The sequence below is a fragment of the Aristolochia californica genome, unplaced genomic scaffold (genome assembly GCF_029961685.1).
Source record: "Aristolochia californica isolate CCGP_79_NKW_82.1479 unplaced genomic scaffold, dmAriCali1.0.hap1 SCAF_2, whole genome shotgun sequence".
Lineage (NCBI taxonomy): Eukaryota > Viridiplantae > Streptophyta > Magnoliopsida > Piperales > Aristolochiaceae > Aristolochia > Aristolochia californica.
Window position 1 is genome coordinate 48,878,028 of NW_027181881.1, and position 26,074 is coordinate 48,904,101.

The window sequence follows — 26,074 nt, forward strand, 5'->3', positions numbered from 1 at the left end:
TTTCTCTTTATACATTAAAAAGAAAAATTACAAATACTTTGATCCAAAAACGAATACAATAACTCTCGTTTAAAAAAGAATTCGGTTCCCACAAACTCATTTGATCTTCCTTCCTCTTATTTGTTACTAGCGTAAAATATGTGTATTATATATATATATATATATATATATATAAATTATCATTTTTATTAATAATAAATTAAATTTAAGAGATAGACCCATCTGCATCTTTAAATGTTTGTTTGAACCCAAAATGTAAATATATATATATACATATATATATATATATTAATTACATATTTATTCTGAGATTCTCATTAATAACTATGAAAAACATGGAAGTCAATTCCAGGTGCGCAAAAGAGCAGTCAAGTCTTAACACAGATTTGTAGCCATCAAACAATTTTCAATGGATATCGAAGACACTTTCTCTTTTTATTGATTCGAAGTAGTGAGGGAAGAACATGAGAATAAAATAAATGTATAACATGTAAATTATACATGCATATGAAAGGCACGGATAGAGCCCCCATGCCGGTATACAAATTTCTTTCTATGTACAGAAGTTTCACCCGATCTTATTTTAAACAATTTGGGCAACCACTGGTACTCTATCCGTACTCATGGATCTCATTGAGCATCATGAGGAATAGATCTTGACGACAGAATTTTCTACCTCCAGCTTTTGCAATATTTTAGTCGTCAAACAAAGTTTCTCGAGCTGCCATATGAAGTATGAACCATATAAAAATGCCTACTTATGGCATATTTCTTGCAAACCTTGCTTCAGCAAAGGCTTAAAGAAAGAGGCTCTAGTCAAGCATTTTTAGAGTTGAACTCAGTCTTTGATCGAACAAAGCTCCCATCTACCCTCTCCATCAATTAGCCGCAGCTCCATAGAATGAAATGGAATCAAAGCAGGCCTCTGAGAAAACCCCACAATTGAAACAAAAATAAGCATGATGGATGGTTAATAAAGATCCAAAATACACCCAAATAGAGACGCTTACTTGAGATGATGTAATGAATGTTATGCCCATCTCACTAGCAAGCCTGTATAGGTGTTCTTCAACATCAACACTTGTTGCACTGCCCAGCATGAAAAGTAGAAAATTAGTAAAAATACGAATAGAATTTTTTCTCCCATATCTTTACTAGTAGGTATTGGAAAATTGTCACATACTTGGTGCATTCATCAAGGATCCCAAACCTAGGGTGGTGAAAAAATAAACGAGCCTGTAATGAAAAATCAAATTATCTGAGTACCACCACTTGATAGGTTTCTGCAACAATATTCATATGCAAAAGAACTGCATTAAACCCTTCAGTTAATGTAAATTTATGGCCTCACCATGCCAAGTCTCTGTTGTTCTCCCAGGGATAAGATATCTTCCCAATTAAGACTAGCATCCCAACCTCCTCCTCTTTCCAGAAGATAAATTAATCGAACATTCTCTAGAATTGTCCGTAATTGAGCATCCAATATATGAGAGCTATCAGATTCTTTTCCTGAAAAAGAATAGCTCCTCAGAAACAGCAAACACCTTCTACTTTACTACAACATACATCTTTCTATGGATCTTGATTTAATATACATAAAGCTTATTTCCACCAATATTATAATCCCAAACAAGTGATTAAACCAGCATTTTACCCAGCTCTGTTCAAAAAAGCCTTCCGGGTAAATGTGCCAAAAACAGAAGTGAAAGGTAAATCACTCCAAAAACAGTACCACATCAGTCCTTTCTACAAATAAAACATTAAATCATTGTCCTCTTTATCTCTTTGCTCATACATGACATTACAACTAATGTTTCCCTCTTTTGATCTTAATCTTTGTTGAGCAAATCACTACAAATCCAAGGACCAACAAAGTAGAGTTAAAAGAGTAAGAAACATACTTCATCGGAATTGTTAACAGTTCTCTCTTGGCACCTGCATCTGACATCCCCCACTTTCTATATATTATTTTCCTTTGTCAACAGGGTTTAGATTTAGTACAAAGAGACTAATTAGAAAAAGAGGAAACAGATTTGGGAGAAAGGAGAAGAATATGACGAGCAAAATGAGGGAGGACCAAGGCTGGTGCACTTATTTTCCAAGTCAATCAGGCAGTGTAACTAGCCAAAAAAACTAGCTTGTTATCCGACAACTCTTAAATCAGAATCTGAGCTTTTTCAAACCCAGTCAAACATCTGGTTCCAACTGAACACACTGACCGATGTGGTCCCTTTTTCAGATCAATTATATACACATTGAAGAGTGTAATTGTAGCAGAACAGGTTGATGCAAGTAAAACAAAAAACGTAAAGGCTGACCAGGGGAATGCATCCTCACCTTGTCCAGATTTTTCCAAAGCCTTGGTTTCTGCTTCTTCACGAGATAAAGGATAAATTATTTGATCCCTCAGTGTTCCTAGACATGTATAAGGCCGTTGAGGGACAACAAATATGCCACATTGAGAGACCACATCAGTGACATGTTGCACGGGTCTTATGAGTTTTCCACTGACAATAGGCCAGAGGCCTCGAAGAACTCTAAAGATTGAGCTTTTCCCACACCCATTGGGCCCTAAATAACCAATAAGGACACCATTAAAACAGAAAGGAATCAAAATACATAACAACTCCGCAAAAACGAGCAAGTAAAAATAAACCATCATTATTTCACTAACCAGTAACAAGGAGGCTCCTTCCTCGTGTTATACCACATGTCAACTTCCTAGCTAATAATTTTTGGCCTGGAGTAATGATGTCTACTTCAGTGAAAGAGATGTTATCTCCATCTGAAACTTTAGATTCCTCATAGCTAGCAGCAGAGCCTTGTATAGGAGGCATAGTACATCCAGCAGTCAGTGAGGAAGATGAATAATTCCACACATAGAACTACTAGTGACAAACGGAAGGTGAATATGACAGATGAAGAACTGCATTGGCAATATTACCAGTTGACAGGAAGCAATGTATGAAGTACATTAACCAGATAATTTTGTTTTTTGTAAAAAAAAAAAGGATCTTTCAAATGTTTCTGAGAAAATTACGGTGTTTGGAAGTGCAGAAGAAAAAGATATACCAATGTACAGGCAAACCAATAACCAATGCAATCTCGAACAACCGTAAGTGATTTTTAAAAGCCTGAATGCACAAATATATCCAGTGTTCTGCACAGAACCAATCCCATTGCCAAATGCAAGAGCAAAGCAGGTGAAAGTAGAGAACTAAAAGCCACCATTGATGAGATGAATTGAACAACATACACTCAAATACATTAATAGAATTTTGAGAAAAGACAACACACAAGTAGCAAACAATAGGCTTCTCACATGAACAAATCCTTTTTCTGACAATTTTCAGTGGAGATTAAAGCAAAGAAGCAGAAGGAGCAAAGCAAGCGTCCAGTATACTCAGTGTACTAATCAACCAATATCAAGCAATGAATTTTCATCACAAACCATTATGGCTCTGACACGCAATTCAACCGCATGTCATATGAGCTTTAAATACAAAAATATGCCTATACTTCACCCAAAAAATAAGTTGCAGTTAGCTACAATATAAAACTGAATTATAAAAGATCAGCTGACTCACCACTTTGGGCTGCATCAAGAAGCTCTTCCAGCTCAAAAATTCGATTAACACCACCAGAAAGTTCAACATACTTTCTATTTAACTCTAGAATATCCCCAAATGCCAGAAAACTTTGGGATACTACAGACGCTAAGAACCTCAATGCATGTGCTAGCTCCCCTGAACAACTCCAAAATGAGTATTACAACAGGAACACAAATTAAACAACAACCATTCGTCATAATTAGAAGGAAATCACATTCACCTAGTGAAGCAGTCGAAGCTGCATCCCCCTTGTGATCCAAAGCATACAATAAACTCAACCCCCAGGTCACATTGTGTGGGAGTTGCTTTGTGATGAAATCGTCCAGTACTCCAAAGAGCCATTTCTTCCTCAAGTGCAACTCGCAGTGAGAAAGCACATCCCTGAATCTTGTATCAACCATCTGTTTTGTACAATGAATAACAAGATCATCAGATAGATGGTCACCCACTCCAAGAAACAAGAAAACTAGCTAACAAAAAATTCAGATCACCACAGTTATCAAAGCCAAGGTTAAAAAAATAAAACTAAGACAACCGGGTCTTCCTTAACTCAGACACTGGAGAATATCTTCTGAATCTAGAACTATTATCAAACCTTTTTTGCACCCCTACAAAAGAGCATTCATTTTCTTGTCATGGGCGCACAACAGAAATGCAACACAACTACCTCAAATAAAGTGATAAGTTAAGTTGCTTCATCCATTCACAAGTAAAATTTTGGAGGTTATAACCACCAAAGAATCACCCAATTTACTTCTTACATTTCGAGAAAGCAGGTTCAAACTCCAATATAATATCTCCAAAACTCATCTGCAAGTAATGCTGCACTGTCTTTATATGCAAAACAATTGAGATGCGTCTAGTTCCAAAATAACTTTTGTACTTCATTTGAACAGTAAATTTTATACTAGGCCATGATGATCAAAAGATTGGCAAAACACCACCTTTGTGTCACCTATTTGATAGGCTGGAAAAGGTTTTGGATAGAATAATACCAAGAGATGGTATCATTGAGGAAAATTTGCTGATCCAGTAGCAATCATTCAGCAAAATGAACCATCTTTCTCAAGAAAGAATGCCTGTCTACTGAAAGTTTCAGAATATCAAAACTAGGACCCAATGCCATGAGGCATCATACAGCACATCAGCAGCCCCATAACATTCGTAAAAAGTTGTCACACTAAAAAGAAGAGTAGATCAGCCCCTGAACAAAAGATGTGGGTAGCAACTGATGCCACTGCCAATACTCTTTGCTCCAGTTTCCTGAAACATAATTAGAGTTGACCAACTGCAGTCAAGGCATCTTTCCCTTTACTTGGGAAACTTTTTTTACACCTACATTCTAAAGAGATCATCTTTCAAGCCATTGACTTGAACATTTCCAGAAAGGGGTAAATTTCTAGTGACCATGCATTGGTCTACAACTACAAGAGGCCTACGGTATGAAAGAAACCAATGAATCTTTCAATGAAATTCCAACATCAAAGCCCTTGTTACTGGGGCATACGACACAACTATCCATTCTTGGGCCTGCAGTTGCAACAGATCGTAATGTCTTCCTGGAAATTTTACTTGACAAAGTCCAAGGCCCATTTTCATGTCATCAAGAACGCAGTCAGCAAGTTGTAAAGTGACTAATTTCACCAAATAACTTTCCAATCGTTTTCTTTTTCCTTTTGGAAACAAAATTCAGTAGCCATGGGTCCATATATGGTAGTGTCTAGGGGTAGGCATCAGGTTGGGTTTCGCGGGGAAACCAACCCGACCTGACCCTAAAACCCGGGGATGGGTTTTAGATTTCACCCTGTGGGTCGGGGATGGGGTGAGGGAAAAAACCAATCGGGTTTTGGGTCGGAGATGAATTTCCCCGAACATGACCCATGCCAAACCTGACCAGTGGGGTTTTATACCTGTAATACCTTTTAAAAATATATGAAATATTTTATAATACAATGATGTAATTTTATAATTTTTTAGGGGTATAACTTGCTGTAGGATTTTTATGGTGTATTGAAATTTTTGTAATTTTATCAAAAAAATTACAATTTTTACAGGTCTATAAAAATTTTAATGGTCCGTTATCGTATGGACCAGGCAGGGATGGCCGGGGATTAATAAAGAATGTGAAGTCTGGGCAGAGACGAGGAGGGGACGGGGTTGAAGGATGGAAGAACAGGGTGAGGACAGGGTTGGTTTCCCAACCACGTTCTGGTTTTTCTTGGGTTCAGGTTTTGGGATGGGGCAGGGGTCGGGGTCGGGGTCGGGGTCGGGGTCGGGTTCAGGTTCAGGGCCAGGGTTGGGTTTTAGGAAACCTGTCTCCAACCTGACTCGTGCCCACCCCTAGTAGTGTCATTCATGGTGACAAAAAATGAAACTCTAAACCTATTAGATTTCATATTCCAACACAGCTAAAGGCTAATGCTTTCTTCATGGAGTCAAGAGTATGGAGTTAAGAGTATAAAAAGCATCTTATTCAGACCGATTAGAATTGATAGAGACTTCTTGAAAGTGATATATCGGCTGAAGCTCCCCTTTAATTTGAGCCTAGCTTGCTGATTTGAATATAGTTTCTCTACTTGAATAACATATTCTGAATGTCGTATGATTCTTAAGTTGCGCATTATTATACAAGTAATTTAGGAGATACCTCTGTAATAATCTGGGGTATGTTTTCTATGACTTTGCTTATTAAAAAAGCCCATATCTTTCAAAAAGGGCTTTCTGCCAAGAAAAGATCTCATAAGAAATAGAAAACTTTAGAAAAACTTTAGAAAGCAAAACCTTATAAATATAACAGTCCCCACATGCAGCAAAACCTTAGAAAAAGTTAGAAACACCAATAGGTTTCACGTACCACCATGAAACAAAGTAGAAAAAGGTCTAAAGCAACTTACATTTTTCTCCCTGGATCCACCCCCAAAGAAAGCAATGGATTCAGCATGAGTTTGGAGCCTTTCATGAGCAAACCTACAAGGAAACAACACAAAATAAAAGCTACTTTTAACCAGACATAAAAAGTAAAGCACATAAATTTAAAAAACAGAGAAAAAATAATGAAGCAGAAAAAAAGACACGAGATAAAAACGGTAGAAGGGAGTGGGCAATTGGATATAACCTAAAGCTTCCCTCAAGTTGTTGCTCTCTACCAGCAAGATCTCCAAACTCTGGTGTAACACTTCTCAGAAAACCCAAACCTAATAACATATAGGCATACAATATAACAACTCCTCTCTGACCAGTCAACAACTTCATTCTCCAAGTGAACCTAATCAATTAAAAATATCAGATGACATGGCAAAGAAAAAAGAAAACCATATTGACATGGGTTAATCTCTCATATCTCACATGAAATGAAAGACAGAGAAAGAGAATATAACTCACCAGACTATATCAACCAAGGGCTTTACCATTCCAGTCACTAGTCCTGCTAGATCAGTAGTTAGTTTCTCCACATCATGTGTTATTCTTTGATCAGAATCAATATTTTGACCAGACAATTGGAACACCTAAAAAGAGGACAAACCACCACCAATTAGAAAACATCTTTGCCAGTAATTATATCATTGTAAAAGTCTAGACTACAATCAGTAGGCCATAAAACCAAATCCTTAATCAACACATGAATGGAAACCGTACATGAATGAATGAGAAACAAAAGTAAGAGAAGAAGTTGCATTCTGGAAAAGAGAATCAGAATATGCAATTGAAGATAATCCTAACCTCTCTTAGATTTTGCAGTTGGTTTCAATTGATCCAAGATGAGACTTTCTCTGTCCTGTTATATTGGAGAAAACTGGACCTCTTCTATCTTAGTTTTTTTGTATTTTCCTATTAGTTATCTATGAGCTACAATTTTCCCCTCACTCTAAAATGGATGTAGTTTAATGGATTCTAGTGTAGAAAATGAAGAATAAAAATTGCTTTTTCAATTTTCATTCATTTAATCACAACTACAATAGCTACAAGACATACAACATAGAAGAATGAGTCTAGACATATCAACATACAATGAATCTTGACAATAAAAGAATAAATCAGGACATATTTCAACAGACAATAAATTTGGACATTAACAGAATGAATCTGGATATATTTCAACACAAAGTTTAAGGGATAGGCTCATGAGGCAATTACAACAGCGGCCAATCTACGGTCTATCGTTCCGCATTCAATCAGGCTTTGGAGCTTTTGACATAATGGCTAGGTACCTAATGTTACTATTCAAGCAGGCACTTCATCACATGTTCAAATCCCGAAGGGTGTGAAGTATGAAAAGAGCTATCTGGTGCCAGAAGGAAAGTTGTCACAAAAATGAAAAAAACCTACCAGATTCAGAGTGAAAGTTGACATAGAGTGGGCCACCGTGGACAACAGCATGGAAGTATGGTAAATTGTGACGATCTTGTGGGGCCTAACCTAGTGTTCATATGCCTTGTTGGGCCAGCTTAGTATGGGATAGGTTTAAGGGCCTACTTTTCTAGAGTTAATGGAACAACAAAGAAGCAGGCCCTTAAACCTATCCCTTAAACATTATGAGGTAGTTACTACAGCTACCAATATGAGAAGCTTCATCTTTATCATCACAGCAATGTTGATTGCTATCTACAGTGGATTCAGCACCAACAATGGGAGAATCATCAAGGAACTCACTCATGCCATGATTGAGTAAGCTGCCCTTCAAAGAGCTTCATCTGGACTCTTAATTCTAACGGTGGTACTTTGTAAGGCAGTGATAGCACTATTAGTAGAGCCCATAAGCCTGCACAGCTACAAGCATCCTGAGCTAATGCTTTCTTGTTATGGTATTGTGGGGCCCAACCCGACTTCCATAAGTCAGGTTGGGCCAGCCTAATATGGAATAGATTTTAGGGTCTACTTATCCGCGTTTAATCAACTCTGGAAAAGTAGACCCATAAACCTATCCTAATAGGTTGGGCCCAACTTGGCATATGGGCACCAGGTTGGGCCCACAAGACCATAACAATTCACCATACTTTCGTACTGACATCTACAATGGCCCACTCTATGACAACTTTCACTCCGGAGTAGTTAGGCCTTTTTCACCTTTGTGACAACTCTCTCTATAGCACCAAATAGACCTTTTTATAGGTCATGCCCTCCAAGATTCAAACACATGATATGGTGTCTGTTTTAATAGCAATAGCAATATTTGTTACCAAGCCAATATGCCAAAAGCTCCAAACCTGATTGAACACAAAAATCTAGGTCCTTAAACCTATCCCGGACTAGCTAGCTCAATTTGGGGTATAGGCATCAAATTAGGCCCCACATGACCGCAACAATTTTGTTGGCCCACAAATAAGAAGAACCCATTGGCATTTAAAGGACCTCGATGCAGGATAGAGAATTTTTTTCTTTATTAAAAATTTGCATGTGAGTAGGTTGAAATATAAAAAAAAAAAAATAGCCCTCTTCTTTTTATTAGAGGATATCTTTCAGGAAAACATAAAGGATATTGTACAAAAATAAAGTGACTACAAGAAAGGGGAGACAGACTGCCAAATAGTATATCAAATAATCAAAACTATCCGTCAGATTGTCAACCACAAGCTTCCAATTGATCATCTTGATTTTTTGATATATAATTATGAGAAGAATTTCAGGGAAACCCCTAGACTCCTCAGAGTGAGCGGAAACATGACAGCACAAGAAGGCATTGAGGGTAGACATGCTCAAGCTTCCAAAGGAAAGGAGAACTTGATTTAGTCAAGCTAGCAAACTCAACCTTCAACAACAAGCAGTTCAGAGAGTGAAGCTTCAAAGAGTTCCCAGTCCTTGCAAAATATCTGGAGTTCTCGCCCAAAGAAAGTAATAATAAGGTTGGTTTCATGGTTATTAAAAACAAATGCAAACCCCAAAAGCCCTGGTTCACTTGCAGAAGTAGTGACCACCAACAATTCTGCATGGCGGCTGATCTGATCTCATTCAGTAAGTCGCTCGTTGGTACCCTTTGCCTGGCCTCGAAAAAGTGATGCTCTCTGCTTGTGCTAGTTTCATTCCGTGGGGCCTTTGGAATGAACGCAATCGAAGACGATTGGATGCAAAAAGTGAATTTGCAGATCGGGTGGCGGACCGAGTGGTGGGTCATACTTGGCTTCTGACGAAGAATTCTTTCTCCTCATTTTTGGGTACCCCTGTCCATGAAAACTAGAGAAATTTGGCAATGATGCACTCTGGGACAAAGGTCCCGGTTTTGTAGGAATGGATTCCTCCTGAACCCGGTTACCTTAAGTTGAACTTTGATGGCTCTTCTCTTGGTAATCCTGGAATTTCTGGTTTCGGAGGGGTTATTTCAGATCATTTCGGTAATCAGCTTTTCTCATATGCCGGCCCTCTAAGCATATCCGACTCTACGTCAGCAAAGCTTCATGGCCTCCTCTCTGGGCTCCATGTTTTCAGAGACAAGTGCAGCGGCCCTCTTCATATCGAAGGGGACTCAAAAGTGGTCATTGGATGGTGTGAGTCTGCATCCCCTCCCCTGTGGCGACATTGGAATATGTTTCAGGAGATTTTAGAAATTACCTCAATTGTATCTTGTATTTGGTCTCACATTCCGAGATCCGCAAATTCGACAGCAGATGTGCTTGCCAAGCAGGGAGCTACCCTACAATCACTGGTTTTAAGGGATCTGCTCCTTCCTCTTTTGCAATTTCTCTTGTTTATATAAATGCATCTTTATCAAAAAAAAAAAAAAAAAAGTAGTGACCACTACTTGAGATAGTAAAGTATAGTATATTTTTCAATAAGAAATGCACCCCACAAACATTTTCCAAGGACACATGTACAAATGAGTAGAATACCATATACAATATTTTTCCTTTAAAATTTTTAAAAAATGAAAAATTTATGTGTTATTTCCTTCAAATTTAATCCAACAATATGTTGAAGAGAAAATATGGAAGAGTCTTACATGACTCTCACAGCAAGAAGTCATATAGAGCCAAAATTAATATGGTGGAGTCTTACAGGAGTCTCACGGGAAGAGGTATCATAGAAGAGTCGCAGGAGGAGGTATCATAGAAGAGTCTCAATTAAAGGTGTTTTAGTTATGTTAGTCTTCTATTTATATCCACTTGTTCAATTGCTTTAGGACCTATCTTTTAGTGTTTAACTTTGGATGTAACTAAGATAAAGGTAGTTTAATTGTAATTGGATTCTACTTGTTCCTCTATTATAAATAGAGGTTCATTATATTCAAATCAAAACAAGTCAATGAAGTTTTTCAATTTTCCAAAAATTCAACATGGTATCAAAGTGGGTTTTAAGAGTTGACTCTGTCAACCCATAGAGATAGTGTAATCCTTTTCTGATCTATCATCTCTAGTAATTTAGGTCCACATTCTATCTTTTTTTCTTTCTTTCATGTCCTAATACTCATTGTTTTCTTGGCGTTCTCACCTCTATACTAAACTTTTCATATTGCAAATTATCTATTGACAAAAAGATCTTCGAGTCTACTTTCTAATGCAAAAATAAGTTTGGCAATCGAAGTTTTCAACAAAGAGAAATCGATATTTGAAGAAGAAAAGGTCAGACTACAAAAGAGATTCGAGAAGCAGTTGCAGAAAACTTCAACTTTAGAGGCGTTTTATGCCATCAAGAACGAGACTTTATATAGAAAATTATATGTTAAAAAATAGATTTATAAGTCTATTTTCTTACTTACTAAACCAATTCTCAATCTGAGTTTTCCAGAGAGGGATCAATATCAGAAGAGTCAACGGTAATGTTGGCCAAAGAAGAAAGGGTACTCAGTTCGGCGAGATTACAGAGTCTGAAATCTATCAGATCCTTTCTCCAAAAGAAGTATAATTTATGAAAAAATATAATACTTGAATGAAAGGTGTCAAAGTCTAGTTTCAGAAGGAGAAAATTTCATGTCAATCTCATCTACATATAAAGAGATATTCACATTGGAGTCGACAACTGTTAAACTACAAAATGAAGAAAATACAAAGGTCATAACAGATTCAAGAACGGAGCTTTTTATGTCAAATTAGATATCAAATTAAAATTCTTTGAGTCTATTTTCTTAAGCAACAAATGGTTTGTGATTCTGATCTATCTTGTGAGAGATATTGATATCAGAAGTACAAAAGGTCAGTTTTGCCGAAAATTGTTTTTTGTTCCTATTTTCTCTCCTATTATCTCTCTATGCATTGTTGTGAATTGAGTTTCCCTTTCTCCTAGAATCCTAGTTGTTTAGCCAAATTTCTCTTCTAATCACAAAGTTTTGGTCAAAATTAATCACTCCATGATGTGCTCGTTCAAGGTATGCAAAATTTTCATGATTCGATGTTTTGGTTGTATATCTTACACATCGTCAACTCCAAAAATTGTAGTCTCCCAAAAAAAGTTATACTTGGTTAAATTTATTATATTCTACCGTTATAGTCGCCCCTAGTTTTTTTCCAAAAAAACAAAAAAAAAGTGTGATATTCTAGATTCCTTTGGAAGTATGAGTGTTGCATAGTCGCCTCCTTCCAATTAAAAGTTTTTTTCCTCTAGTATTTTTTTAGTTTCTTTTCTTGTGTTTCCATCACCCACTACCTAAAAAGTATAGAAGTGTGCCCAACATCGAACTTGAGTTAAGTCTTTTATTTCTTCACTCAATAGGTGATTTGTGTTTGAGCTACCTTAAAAAAGTCAGTAGTCTCTTTGTTAAGCCCTAAAGTTGGGCCTTCTTTTCCACCTTTAAAATTAAACAGAGTGTGTTTTAGACTATGTCCATTTTAACTGGTGTATGGAATTTTGTCGTACAGCTATAAGTAATTTTCTTTTCCCACATTGTGTTTTGTCCAAGCTAGGTCTCTATGTCTTTTTTGTCCCCAGCTTCGAGGGAAATATATTAGAAGAAGTCCAGGAAAGAGGTATTTTGCTCCACATGTTATGGTAATTTTGTGACAAACATATTCAATAAAGAGGGAGAACAAATAATGAAGATTTAACATCTATGAAAAAAAATTGGCCAATGAAGATTGAAGACCAAGAATCTTTTTCATTGCAAATTGAAATTATAAACTCCAGCTTGAGGGGGAGTGTCGAAGAGCAAATATAGAAGAGTCTAACATGACTCAAAAGTCTCATAGAGCCAAAATTAACATGGTGGAATCTTATAGGAGTCACAGGATGAGGTATCACAACAGAGTCTCAGTTAAAGATGTTTTAATTATATTAGTCTTCTATTTATGTTTAGTTGTTTAATTCTTTTAGGACTCGTCTTTTAGTGTTTAACTTTGGGTGTAACTGAGACAAAGGTAGTTTAATTGTACTTGAATTTTACCTATTTCCTCTATTATAAATAGAGGCTCATTGTATTCAAATTACATCAAGTCAATGAAATTTTTCACTTTTCCTGAAATTCAACAATATAAAATCACACAAATTCTTTTTCTAAAAATAAGAACTTTAATTAGGCCAGGACAAGGGAAAACAATGTTGCAAGCATGTGCTGTCTTCATTCCTTGGTTCATTTGGAATGAAAGAAACTCAAGGCATTTTCAGCAAATTTCTTCCTCGTGTAGTTTTTTTACTAAAAAAACTTTTTTTCTCAAATTATATTCTGGTTAAAAACTTCGGAGATCTTTTCTGATATTACAGATGAATTGGTCAGAAGTAATTGGGATGAAATTGCCCTCCTTGCAGTAGTGAAGAATCCAAAATTGGTGGAATGGCAGCCTCCTACTTCATCTAATCATAAAGTTCAACTTAGATTGATCATCTTTGGGTAATCTGAGGCCTTGAGGTATTGGTGGTGTTTTCTGGGATGCTTTAGGCTCTATTTTCGCCTCCTATACAAGTCCTATTGGTATTTCTGATTCTACATCTGCAGAGGTGTGCACTCTTAGACAAGGTCTCCGCATTTTTCAAGATAAATTCCACTCAAGGCTACATGTGGAAGGTGATTCTAAGAGTGCTATTTCGTGGTGTGAAGGACAAAAGAATCCTCTTTGGCAGCATTGGAATTGTTTTTTTGAAATTCAGGACCTTGCTAGTCCTTTTGTTTGTTTTTTGGAAACATGTTCCTAGATCAGCCAATAGCTTAGCTGATTCTCTTGCTAAAGAGAGAATCTCCCTTCAGTCTCTCACTGTAAGATATCCTTCTTCTTGGTGTTGTTCTCTTGTTGCCTTCGGGCAATAATAAAATGCGCTCATTTCCAAAAAAAAAAAAAAAAAAAAAAGACCCATTTTGACAAGAGATTGAAGAGAGAAGCCCAAAAAACTTGGGGCTATAACTATGACTAACTAGCAGGTGCATTCATCTCTAAAGAATAGATCTTTAAATAAGAAAGGTAGTGTTCAGTGATCTCACACACCACCAAGAATCACATTGGGCATTAAAAGTACCAAATATCCATATTGAGCATTAGAAACACAAAAGATACATATTGAGCATCAAAATAGAAGAAAATGAGAAAAATCAAAGCTCAACCCATCTGGCTGCTCTATCATGATCACTTTACCTTGTAAAATGCATTATTTCTCAAATAATTCTTCATAAGATGTTGAGTCAAACGAATTCTCCACCCAAGAGCTAGCATGGCTGTTAAGTATCTGAGGAGTAAACATACTGCTATAAAACTTAATCATAAAAAACTAAAAAATGACCAAGCTTGTACAATCAAGCCACAATTTGTTCACTAAAAAAAAAAAAAAAAAAAAAAAAACGTCAGGTAAGCTCAGTACAACTTGATCTGTAGTGAAGAGTAGAACCATATTGGGAAGTATGTTACCCTATAATACATTTTTTTTCGTTTCTTTTCCCATAAATATATCTTAAGCTAACCTCTAGGTAGAAAAGAACTTCTCTTTTAAGAACACTAATAATTTTTTTACTTCCAAATTCAAAATTTTCAGAATAACAATTTTGACTAACAAAATACACTTTCAAACTCAGTAGTCTGTGGGAAGTATCCAAAAGCATTGAATTGGATTGGAAACCAGAACTATAAACAAGCTATCTTCATCAATTTTTTAAAAATAAAAAAACACTTGCCTTTGTCATTTTCCTGAAGAAAAAAAAATGAATTTAATTACCTTAGTGAAGGTGCAACAATGGAATTTGCCGCACTTTGGAGGATACTGATACCAATTAATCGAATAAAGGCTGCTTTGTCCTGCTCCAGGACGTATTTTACACTGGTTCCTACAAAATTGAGATGAAAATTAAATTGAGAAGAGATCTAATAATTTTCAATGGCATGACTGTGAATAAACTGTTATCACACCATTCAATGAAGCAATCCGATCAGAGATCCAGGTCCTGGATACAACAAGTATGGCTACTGAAAGTAAATGCACACCCTGTTTGTCAAGCAATGTAGGGACCTACACAGAAACCAAGACAAGTTATATCTAATCATACAAATAGGATTTCTATTTCAGCAAATTCAAAGAGAATACATAAATGCAAGTAAAATTAAGGAAAATAGCTTAAATAAGATTTTTCCTTTAAAAAGGAATCAAAATATGAAATTATTAATAAATTTATTTTTTATCCAGAATTATGAAAGAGAGACCAACAGGGCCGAGTTCAACTCAGTCCCCACCCACCCCTGGTTATTAAAATCAAAAACAAATTTACACAGATTTCGACCAATGCTATGAGACCCGGTCCCTCAACCAGTCCTGATACAATCAAATCCTGGGAAACAGTCAAAACACAGCCAACCAACTGTGCTTTGACAGTTACCCAGCTAACCAAACTGACCCAACAAGGCCGGCTCAATGATCAGGCCACATGGGAGATGCACCCCCACTCCCCATCTTTCAGCACCCACACGGGAGGACCCCTCTGCCATGCAGAAGTTCCACAGGGCCCATCCTACAGTGACAAAATAAAGAAACAGGGATACAAAACCCCCTCATCCCCTCATGAGGGAGGGAGCACAGCCACGCCCATCTTCCTTTCGTCTGCTATAAAGGGAGAGACCTCCCCTCCACTATACTGAACTTCCTTCTCCCCCTTCTGTCTACCACCGAGAGAGGGGAGGAAACCTAGTTTTCTCTGCAGGTAAGGGAGAGGCCCTCTCCCGGTCACCATAAGGAGGGGATAAAGGGATACCTCTGCCCCCTTCCCTAGCTTTCTAGAGGCAGAGAAGGCCATCCTCTACACCCATAAACAATTAGGAAGAGGGTAGAGCCCCCGCTTTTTCCTGGTCTCTCTATAATGGAGAGGGAGGAAAGACATAAGGCTAGCTCTCTACCCCAGTATATTGTTAGTTTTTAAAATAATTATGGCTTCTTCTGATGTCAGTAGTGGGTCAACCAGTAATAAGACCTATTGACCCGGGTTCAACCAGACAGTCACCTTTCCTAATCGTGTTGACCTGTGTTTAATAACATTCTTTTGTATCAATGTTAATTAAACCAACCCTATCACCAACTTGGTGAGGTGACCGGGCTCGATTGAACCTGGGACAACCGTATTTGATTGCCAGTAAATCCGGAGTGACGTCATTCTTTTTTTTTTTTTAATAAGAGTAAAGTCATTCTTTAAAAATGTATAATAAAAAAAACTAAGAATCTAGGGAGTATTCTTCCCTAATCTGCAAGAAAAACAAAGGCGGGGGCAGACTTCCACAAGATAGAGGAGAGAGTGCGCATTGTTCCCCTGCCAGAGGAAAGAAGGGAAGCAGGGATGGAGCTCCGACCCTTCCCAATTAAGTTTTTGTGACGTGTGAGAGGCCCACCCGCCCTCAGAAGATGGTGGAAAGGATGGGGCAACCCTCCCCCATCGTTCCGAGGAAAAGGAGGAGGAGTAGAAGCCCCCTTCCCCACACTCGCTGTCTCACCCCCCCCCCCCCCCTCTCCTATTTCTGTGACACCGAGGGAAACTCTCCCATGTGACAATGGCCCAACTGACCAGGCCAGGTCAAGCAGGTTTTGACACTACACTTAAGTCTTATAATCTTCTGATCTTGAAAAAGGGTCATTTCTAGTCTAACCCAGTTCATCTGACCAGTCTGGTCTGGGTTTCGTAACACCAACTTTTTTTTTATCAAGACATAACACCGGCTTGTATCATTCAAAACATAAGCTTGGATCATTCAAAACATATATTGGGGCAGAAAAGTAACAAACAACACAAAAAAGCAAGTAGATAATGCACAAAGCACAGGTCAATTAATTTACTTTGAGAAAATATGAACAAAATAAAATTCTCTACCAATATTTTGGACATTGCAGCTACTCTTAGTGGCAATGGCCTTGAAGCTTTCTGCAACACCGGAACAATCGGCAAAGAAACCTTGTGATTGAAAGGAGGAGATGTCGCTATCACCTCTGTCACATAAGAATGCTCTTTGGAACTGGAGAAATTGGTAGCCTGACATGAACAGATCTGACAATGAATTTCTTTGAAATAGTAGTCAAGCTATAGTAAAAGCAAAAAACAGACGTCACGTCATGCTTGAACCTAAAAAAGCTTTTTAGACAATGGTTTGCTCTTGAAAAAAAATTATTTTTCTTTTAAGTAAAACAAATAATAGATATCGTAAGAAACATGATGCCTACTAATTAGCATAAATATGAACCTACAGACCTTCATGTTGGAAGCGAAAGCTCTCTGAACAGCTATTGCATCATTCTTACGGCCTGTTTCACTTGATTGTAACAGACCAGGGGCATCTTCATACGCTTGGGAACTCTCCCTGAAAGTTATATAAACAGGGAATGATAGATGATCCATTAGATGATAAACGGAGTGCCAAACTGCATATGATTTAACGTGAAGTCCACAAACACAGACACATGCTCGAAAAAACACAACCCATGGTCAACACCTTGTTAAGTCAACAATTAGCAAGGTGAGTCAAAACACAACTCAGGGCCAATTTTGAGTTGAGTCAAAGTAACTAGAAGTTCTAGCTGGAGCCCAGAGCCAAACTGGATGACTTCACCAAGTCAAAGATTGACTGGATGCATTCTAAAAAGTTGATAAACTGAACTAACTTGAAGTTTAGCTAAATGTGTCCACAACAAAACAAAAACGGGAAAAAACTTAAATTAAAAAAATAAGCCACCTCTTGTGCTTAACGCTCCAACCTCCTTCACCATCTAATGACAAAACTATGTCATGAAATGCAACAAGCGCTGGACGATGAGATATGGTAATACATGAAGTCCCCATGGCTCGAACTTTTGTACAGAAACGTTCCTCCATATCAATTGTAACAGCACTGGTACACTCATCAAGAATGGCAAACTTAGGTTTGTGGTAAAATAATCTGGCCATCCCCAGCCTCTGTTGCTCCCCAAGAGAGAGTTCCTCCCCCCAGTTAACCTCCTTGTCAAGAGGATAACGTTCCAACAAATATTCGAGATCAACCTTCCATACCAAAAGCAAAGACATGTTATTTTATACAATTGACTTAAAAAATGACCGTAGCATAAAATTAGAAAGGAAAATTTGTTACATTTTTCAAAAGCTCGACCATTCCACTGGCAGTAAGTGGTTCAGCCTCTTCCTTTGCTGTGACAGGATAAATTAATTGATCACGAAGTGTTCCTACTGCTGTATATGGCCTCTGTGGCACATAAAATATCTCTTTGTTGAGATCAGAACCAATTCCAGGTTTCACAATGTCGCCAGATACTAATGGCCAAAGACCACCCAGGACTCTGAAAAGAGAGCTTTTCCCACTCCCATTTGGACCTTAAGAAAATAAACAAAAGTAAGAAAAGAAGAGAAGAAAACTTGAACTCAATTACGTTGAAGACTATAGTAGACATACATATTGAGTGGAAAGATAATACAAAACAGAATTTTAAGGACAAATTACAGCCATGCTAGTGTCGTTTGAGAGGAATTACCAGTAATCAACAGATTAGAACCTGAATCAACCCTAATGTTCAAGTTGTCCACCAACACATTACCTGTCACGGGTGTAACAACCTGGAAGCACATTTGGACCATCAAAAATATGGAGGAACCAGTTGTCTGAAGTAAAGGAATAATGCAGTAACAAAAGTTACCTTAACACCAGCAAACTCAATGTAGCTTGCCTCACTAACGTAATTTCTATTTGAGATATTTTGTGCAGATGATGTATCATGTGCACCGCTTAATTCTCTTGATACAAGCATCAACTCATGAATCCGATCAGCATAACCACTAGATTCCAGAAAACATAAGAATCAGATAATCCCTAAGGTGACACCAATTCATGATGAATAATCATCAACACTACGGGCTAAAATGTATATAAGCTATTAAGACAATGACAATGAATCAAACAAAGGTCATTTCTCTAATTTTGCTTTCCAAAACACAATTCTCACAATTCTGGACAGAACATCAATATTACTCGCAGCAGTTATTTTCATATTGATAATTGATGTTAGAAATAAGAAGTTAGGGACCCAAGAAGAATGGCTAGACCCATAGCACAAAGACAGACCTAATTGAAATAAGGAAAAGCCACAAATACTAGATTAACTCAACCAAAAGAATAGATATGAAGTCTTGGTTTCATCTACCCTCCATATACAAGGATCTGACCATTGTCTGTTGACATGATTTCATCCATCTAGAAGACATGTAACTCAAGGTACAGATGGTGTGGGACAATCACTACTGCACAAGCTCTTTGCCTGTCACTTTCTCACTCAATTATTCAACTATATATCCTACCAGTCTCTCTAATTATTCTTTCAGGTTTAACAACATGAAATTTCCCAAAAGATTTAAAGAAAGATTTTAAAAGTTATTCAAGTACTTTTCTAAAATAATCACTTCTGTTTTAGTATTACACATGCATGCACCATACAGCAAACCTTAGCACTAGAACTTCTAATGTAGCCAATGAGTATCCACTTAAGATGAGAATACACCCATGCATAAAAAATGGACTGAGATATCAAATTACGCAACAACCTGAGTTTATTTAATTTTCTTGAACTGATAGAGAGAGTCCCCAGTGACTGAAACAAAGATATAATAACACTTGTATGATATCTTAAATTGCTCAACATTTCTGCTCGCCCCATAACTGAACTATCTGGTCTAAGATTGCCAGCAAAAAAGGGCTCAATTATAAGGATAACTCCCACTGTAGCACCTAGGTACTTTAGCAGAAAGTCTTGAATCATCCCAAACCACCAATGATCATGGAGGACAAGATTCATGTGACCAATAAGGTTCCTGAACTTCTGTCGGATATGTGAAGCTTCCCTCTTCTCTCCCCCATAGAATGCTATGCTTTCAGCATGGGTCCGCAATCTTGAATGAAGCTGTCTATACTCCCCTCCCAGTTGCTGCTCCTTGGACATGAGTTTTCCAAATGCAGGAGAAAAGTTTCTCATCACTGTGCCCGCACCAAGTACATAAGCCTGACACATGACTTGCATTAGACACATGAGTAATGACTTGTTAAAAGGCACTGAAAAGGTTTCCTTACCTCTTGGGTTTGAGGATGTTCCTCCCCCTTCACTTGTAATTGCATAATGATTTAATAAAATGTCATCACCAATTTGGAAAAAAACTAATGAATAGGAAGAAAAATATTACCAATATCCACAGAACGTATTTTGGGCTAGCATAAGAACACAAGCGCCACGTATAAAGTAGGCCCTCTGTAACTGCTGTCAAATCATCCTGTACAATTTCACTCAGCTCTGAACAGAATTTTGGAATATCACTTGCAATTCGCTGTTCTGGACTAGTAATACGGTTATCAACATGTGATATTTTGTAGTACGCCATATTCTGCAAACAAGAAAAGCAAAATATTAATACAGGGATTACATAGACAAGAGTTCACCCACAGCTACAATGGTGGATAGTCAGGAGATGTTTGTAACTGGAGAAGTTCATATGATAAACCTATTTTTATTTCATCCTCTCTTTCGTTGATCTTTCACTTTTAATTTTCAAGTCGTATGAACAAACTCAGTTGCATGGCAATCAAGACAAGTTTTCCCAAACCAAAGTTATGAAGTTGTATCCAGTACATAAGTCCATGCACAATTTGACAACTTCCAGAGCCTGATTATGCACTAAAAGCACAGGTCAAACACATTTTTTTATGGAATACTACAAAAAGGTGACACTCATGCATTCCTATACATTTGGGAGATGGCTAATATTAAAAGTGTGGTGTGTGTGTGTGTGTGTGGCGGGGGGGTGGGGGGGTGTGCATGTGCGAGTATGTGCGCTATGAAAAGTGTGGTGTATGTGCGAGTATGTGTGCATATATCTTTATGTCTGCATGATTGTGAATGTATGCAAGAGGGGGCCACAGTACCCATGACCTCAAATTATAACAACTTGATGTAATAGCTACTGACAATAAGTAAACAAAATCATGCTGACTTGTTGTAAGTTACTCGCCTTATGGATTATGTTATAGGAACCCACTATGTAACGGGTTTCACAAAATCCAACACATATCGGACCTTAAACATTAGGTGATGCCTGTATCGCTCCTAGAATATGTTACACTCTACATGTTGCACATTACATGACGCCCTTAAAATCACCCTCTAAATCCAAGACATATTGGACATTAGGCGTAATGTACCGCCGATATGCCCACCATTGGATTAAACTGCCCAAATCAATACTAAAAACAACTTTAAAAGGTAGAACAGCACTTTTTTTTCTTTTTATTTTTTAAGGGTTGATGCGGGGGGGGGGGGGGGGGCGCTGATAGTTAAAACTTTATTTCATTGAAAAAAGAGGGTGACACATGATACAAGGGAATATTCAGAATAGCACAATTCACATTCACTTGCTCCATGTCTCACCTTTTTTTTTTAATGTTGATTACACAGACACAGACACACCCCCTTCACCCTTCTGAGACTTGAACAACGACCTCATTTTCAACATTCAAAAGAATATTGTGACAAAATCTAAAACTTAACAGTTGAAAGCTAAAGATACCTGAAAATAATCACCATGAACAAGATCAGTCAATATCTTTCTGAACCGCAAACTTAAGGTCCCTGTCAAATACTTTGCAGTAGAATACAAAGTAGATTGAAGAAAGCATAACAGAATATTTTCAGCAATCAAGCGAATGAAAGTTGGTGTGCGTCGGAGAAAAGCTGCCCGAAACAGGAATCCTTGTACTTTGGCCAGTCTATTACTCAAAGCAGTTCGTAAGACCTGCAATTTGTGGACTGAAAAGTTCAGTTACCAAACAAAATATATATACGCATGAATGGAAAAAGTAATAACACTACAAAGAATCTTTTCTTTTTTGAAAAGTGACACGACGAAGAATCTAGAATTGCAAATCCAAATGACGCAATGATTGCCTTCACAAGTGGAATGGCACTCAAACGGAGTTAAGAGGATGACAAAAATATTCAAATAAAAATACAATTTTCTTAAATAAAAATTAAAGATATTTTAGGAAGCTCAGAACTGATGAAAATGGAAGAAAATATGCACATTTATATACATTTTATTAATGTAGTAACCAAAGATCTAGAAAGTCAGCATCTGACAAAAGCTGATAAGAAATTATTCCAGTACAAAAGTTTATGAAATTTCCTAGAACTTCACATAACCAGTGCTAATGGTTACAAGAACTAGTTGACATCCACTCACAGTCCATTTATTGAGACAAAGGCCCAGGCAAAGGCTGAATTTTTCCACCATAATCAACACTACTTAATCGAGCTACTTAGAGTACCACACAACAAATTCAACGACTATAATGATCAAAGATGTCTTGAAGTCCTTGAAAACTAGAGTATCAAATCAGGTTTGTAGACAGCAGCATGCAAATATAGGAAAGACCAGAACTCGTGGAGAATAAAAACAACAGGAAGGATATTTTCTATGACTGAAGATAAAAACATGATATAAAAAGTAGCATCAAGAATCTCACCACTATAGCTACTAGCGCTAAAATGTTTCTTGTACCCCTCTGGCCCATTCGTGAAAGTAAAATAGCTGCTAGAACATGTAGAGATCTCAACCGTCCTTTTCGTTTCCCAACTCTTGGTGTTTCTTTATTCTTCGATTTTTCTTTGTCCTCTAACTTTTCATTACCATTAACAGTTACACTGTCAAGATTAAAAGAATGAGACTCGACCAATCTGTTCTGGAATCTTGATTGAATATAAGCAGCGGCGCCACCAGCAACCACCACACCAGTGGCTATAGCCAGGACTTTCCTGTGGGAAGATGGAAAGAGAAATGCACTTTTAGATTAAAAAGAACAGATTAAGAACAAAACTATATCAGTGAACTACATGATTAAACCGATTAGAAGATATACACTGGAAAATAAAGTTTGACATAAAATGCAATTTGTTTTAGAAAATGCAGATATTCTAAATAAGTTACATATCATTTACCTTTTAAAATAGATTAAGTGATCACAAAAAATAGATTCATATTTAAAAGCAATAAAAAAGAACACTCAAACACTGAGTTTAGGAACAAAAAGTTCTGAACTAAATAAAACCATAGAGAAGATACTCACACTGACTGGGAGTATGGAAATTCATTATTTACACTTTTGAAATTACTATCATAGGTGATGTTAAACTTCATAAAAGGTTGTCCATTTTTTCAAACAATTTATTGGGGATAAGGAGAAAGCAGAGGACGGGCTAAACTTTAGTTTTCCGATATAAGAAACTATACAGATGGAAGAAACACACATCTATAAAATAAAAATTTCCTTGCATTTCTGTATTGAAGTTAGTATAATTACTTAAACATTACTAAGTATAGACATATTTTCTTTTGCACAACATTATCCTCTAACAACAAATAAAACATTTCATTTTCATTTCTAACTAAAATTTAAGTTGGCAGTGGCAATCCAATATCTGTCATCCTGTTCTATCTTGAGCCATTCAATAGAATTGCATGTTCAAGTTCCTCCACAGAGTCTTCAACCTGCTCCATGTTGCATTTCCTAATGCTGATACTCTCCATATCACATATTTAAACCACCCTGAACTGCATTTTTAGATTTTACCCAATGGAACTACTCGATTCAAATGTCCTTTCTGTCAACCCACTTCTTGAATTTTTTGGTAACATGGAAATTTAAATTGAAACAGTGAAAGAACCCTCTTCTCCCCTTTCCCATGGTGAGACTCGAACCCAGAGACTCACACTGACCCCCTACACTTCTCCTGTGGCCATAGAGCTAAAAGCTCAATCCACTCTCCTGAAACATACTTGAAACTCATTCATTCTTTGAACAACCATTAATAATTAACAAGAGATACAGTAAGAAAAAATAGCCATGTAAAAATCAAGTAACAACATTCTTGTATTAAGTCAATATAAACTGACATACCTCCTAGAAGATAGTAAGTTCCGCCCGTGCTCAGTCAACTGCAATAGCTGAAGAGATGGCATGATTGGGCAATGATAGATCAAATCAACCTCTCTTACTGAGATTTTCCACCAAATGTGGCAATGGGGAACTTATTAACGAGTAAGGTTCTACCAACTACTGTTCCCCCAAAAAGTAACCTACATCCGAGTGAAAAGATGAAAAAGAAGAAAATACATAAATTACTGTGATAAATAAATATTACATCCGAATGAAAAGATGAAAAAGAAGGAAATACATAAATTACTGTGATAAATAAATATTACATCCGAATGAAAAGATGAAAAAGAAGAAAATACATAAATTACTGTGATAAAAAGTATATCACACACACACACACTAAATAACTCCAAATAAGCTCACAAAACTAAGTTTGATGGACTAATCATCTATAAAATAAAATAAAATAAAGATTTGTTTTTTAATAGAATACAAAAAAAATTAGCTGATAGGAGTTGTACAACACGCCTCCCATTTAAATATGAGAAAGCACACATCTATGTGCCAACAAAAACATCACTTCTAGGGTTTGTTTAAAGGATAAATGTGGATACCAATGTTAAATTTCAACAAAGATATAAGATATGAACAACTTATTATTGTACCTTGTTGAAGCCAAGTGTTATCCATGCTCCTTTATGTAAGGAAGTTGGGAACAAAACATTCTCAGAAGCACTTCATCAGGCCCTTGACTTCAACACTACCACTTTTCAACTTCATAAGAAGGAAAACATTATCAGATTATAATAAAGTTAACAATATGGCACCCTTATGATTCAAGATATCAGCTGGTGATGCCTAATAAAAATAGTATGCAACATAACAACTCAACAGCAGAAAAAACAAACAATAAACCAGTCACATTCTTCAGAACATGAAATCAGAAGAAAAACAACTGATCCTCATGAATCATGAAAGCTGGTCAGAATCAAGTTACGCAAACCTTACCCAGAAAGGTAGAAAAAACTCATAACCCATAAGTGATTTCATGTTTATCATTAGCTCTACCTTCTGCTGTTTTATTTTTATTTTATTTTTCTGAAGGAACCCTTCCCTATGTTGAAAGTCACGCTTTTAGATGCAAATTCGAAATTCTTATTATAAGCATAGTTTTTAAATAGAATTCTGTAAAATTACTAACAATAGCATCTTCCATATTCTTCATTGGCTTCCATTCCGTGAGAAGTGCAAAATAATATAATACCACTATTCGAAATACAAAGTCAAAAATAAAAAATTATCCTTGATAACATTCACGTCCCAATTAACAGAAAAACACTTCAAATAAAAGTCGCAGCGAAACAAAAAGTCACAACACTTACTGACCACAACACAAGCAGTGAAACGCAAACCATAAACAACAACAACAACTCAGGCTGCCGGCTCTTCAGTCGCTCCTCCTCCAGAATCCAATAAAACGATCTTTCTCCGATAGAACAAACCACAAGGGGATTCAACAGGCAGACGACGAAAGCAACTGAACCACACTCCAATAAAAAATTTCAGCTTCAAACTAAAAGCGGAAGCCGAAACCCTACCTGATTCCTAAATGTAAAACTGGAGTAAAAACTAAATAATCGTGACAGGGTATCAAGCAGAGGGAGTGCGATCAATAAAACCTGGAAGAGGAATCTGAAATTCAAATCGAGAATTTATCTTGTAATTAATTGTTTCCTCAGATAATGACACCATTGAAATATGTAATAAAAAAGGAGAGCGAAAGAGAAAAGTTGGCGGGTGAGATATGTCTCTCGCATCTGAACTCTCATAATTTGTTGCGGGTATACGTAACAGCTTAGCCGGGAACGTGCAGCGAGCGACAGCTTTCCGTGGCCGTCGGGGAAGATGGGTTATCGAATCTCCGCCGCACGATCGTCTTAAACGGGCCCATAGAGAATATACTCTGAAAAACGCATTAGATTTCTCGGCAATTTAGATTCTACTAAACTGAATTTATCTTTAATTTATTATGTGAGCCGCATTATGAAACATATAAAGGGTGTTAATTGGGCAAATAAGTAAATGGTTTCACTCGTAATATAAATATTAAAAGTAAATAGATAAATATTAATTTTTTTTCCTAGGGTAAGTAGTTTAGGCCTAGGAATTCTCCATTGGGATAAATATTAA

At 36.9% G+C, this 26,074-nt stretch overlaps 1 protein-coding gene across 3 annotated transcripts; it reads right to left on the reverse strand.

Annotated features, from left to right (window-relative positions):
- Positions 1 to 465: 465 nt before the first annotated feature.
- LOC137955553 (ABC transporter D family member 1-like) lies at positions 466 to 25,687 on the reverse strand. Of its 3 annotated transcripts, XM_068802550.1 has the most exons (28): positions 25,483 to 25,687; positions 25,267 to 25,366; positions 24,550 to 24,658; positions 23,906 to 24,084; positions 22,475 to 22,763; positions 21,520 to 21,744; positions 20,143 to 20,340; positions 19,510 to 19,964; positions 18,609 to 18,747; positions 18,447 to 18,528; positions 18,050 to 18,288; positions 17,657 to 17,961; positions 17,176 to 17,284; positions 16,801 to 16,959; positions 14,861 to 14,960; positions 14,670 to 14,778; positions 14,096 to 14,186; positions 6,993 to 7,117; positions 6,727 to 6,876; positions 6,506 to 6,578; positions 3,832 to 4,012; positions 3,588 to 3,746; positions 2,675 to 2,821; positions 2,338 to 2,571; positions 1,352 to 1,509; positions 1,184 to 1,236; positions 1,011 to 1,089; positions 466 to 925 (listed from the first exon to the last, which is right to left on the reverse strand). In XM_068802550.1, the coding sequence occupies exons 4-28, from the start codon at positions 23,965 to 23,967 to the stop codon at positions 839 to 841; spliced, it is 4,008 nt and encodes a 1,335-aa protein (XP_068658651.1). In that variant the 5' UTR covers positions 23,968 to 24,084; positions 24,550 to 24,658; positions 25,267 to 25,366; positions 25,483 to 25,687; the 3' UTR covers positions 466 to 838. The 3 variants fall into 3 exon arrangements, with proteins under 3 accessions (XP_068658651.1, XP_068658650.1, XP_068658652.1); XM_068802549.1 differs by having other exon boundaries at positions 25,271 to 25,687; XM_068802551.1 differs by lacking the exon at positions 24,550 to 24,658 and having other exon boundaries at positions 25,267 to 25,687.
- Between the last annotated feature and the right edge of the window lie 387 nt (positions 25,688 to 26,074).

Bases quoted from the DNA above. Each gene is read 5' to 3' on its own strand.
- LOC137955553 (XM_068802550.1), bottom strand. From the start codon at position 23,967: ATGCCATCTCTTCAGCTATTGCAGTTGACTGAGCACGGGCGGAACTTA. The intron at 22,764-23,905 runs GTATGTCAGTTT...ATCTTCCCACAG, and splicing joins AACTTACTATCTTCTAGGAG to GAAAGTCCTGGCTATAGCCA. The intron at 18,529-18,608 runs GTAACTTTTGTT...ATGTGCTTCCAG, and splicing joins TTGAGTTTGCTGGTGTTAAG to GTTGTTACACCCGTGACAGG.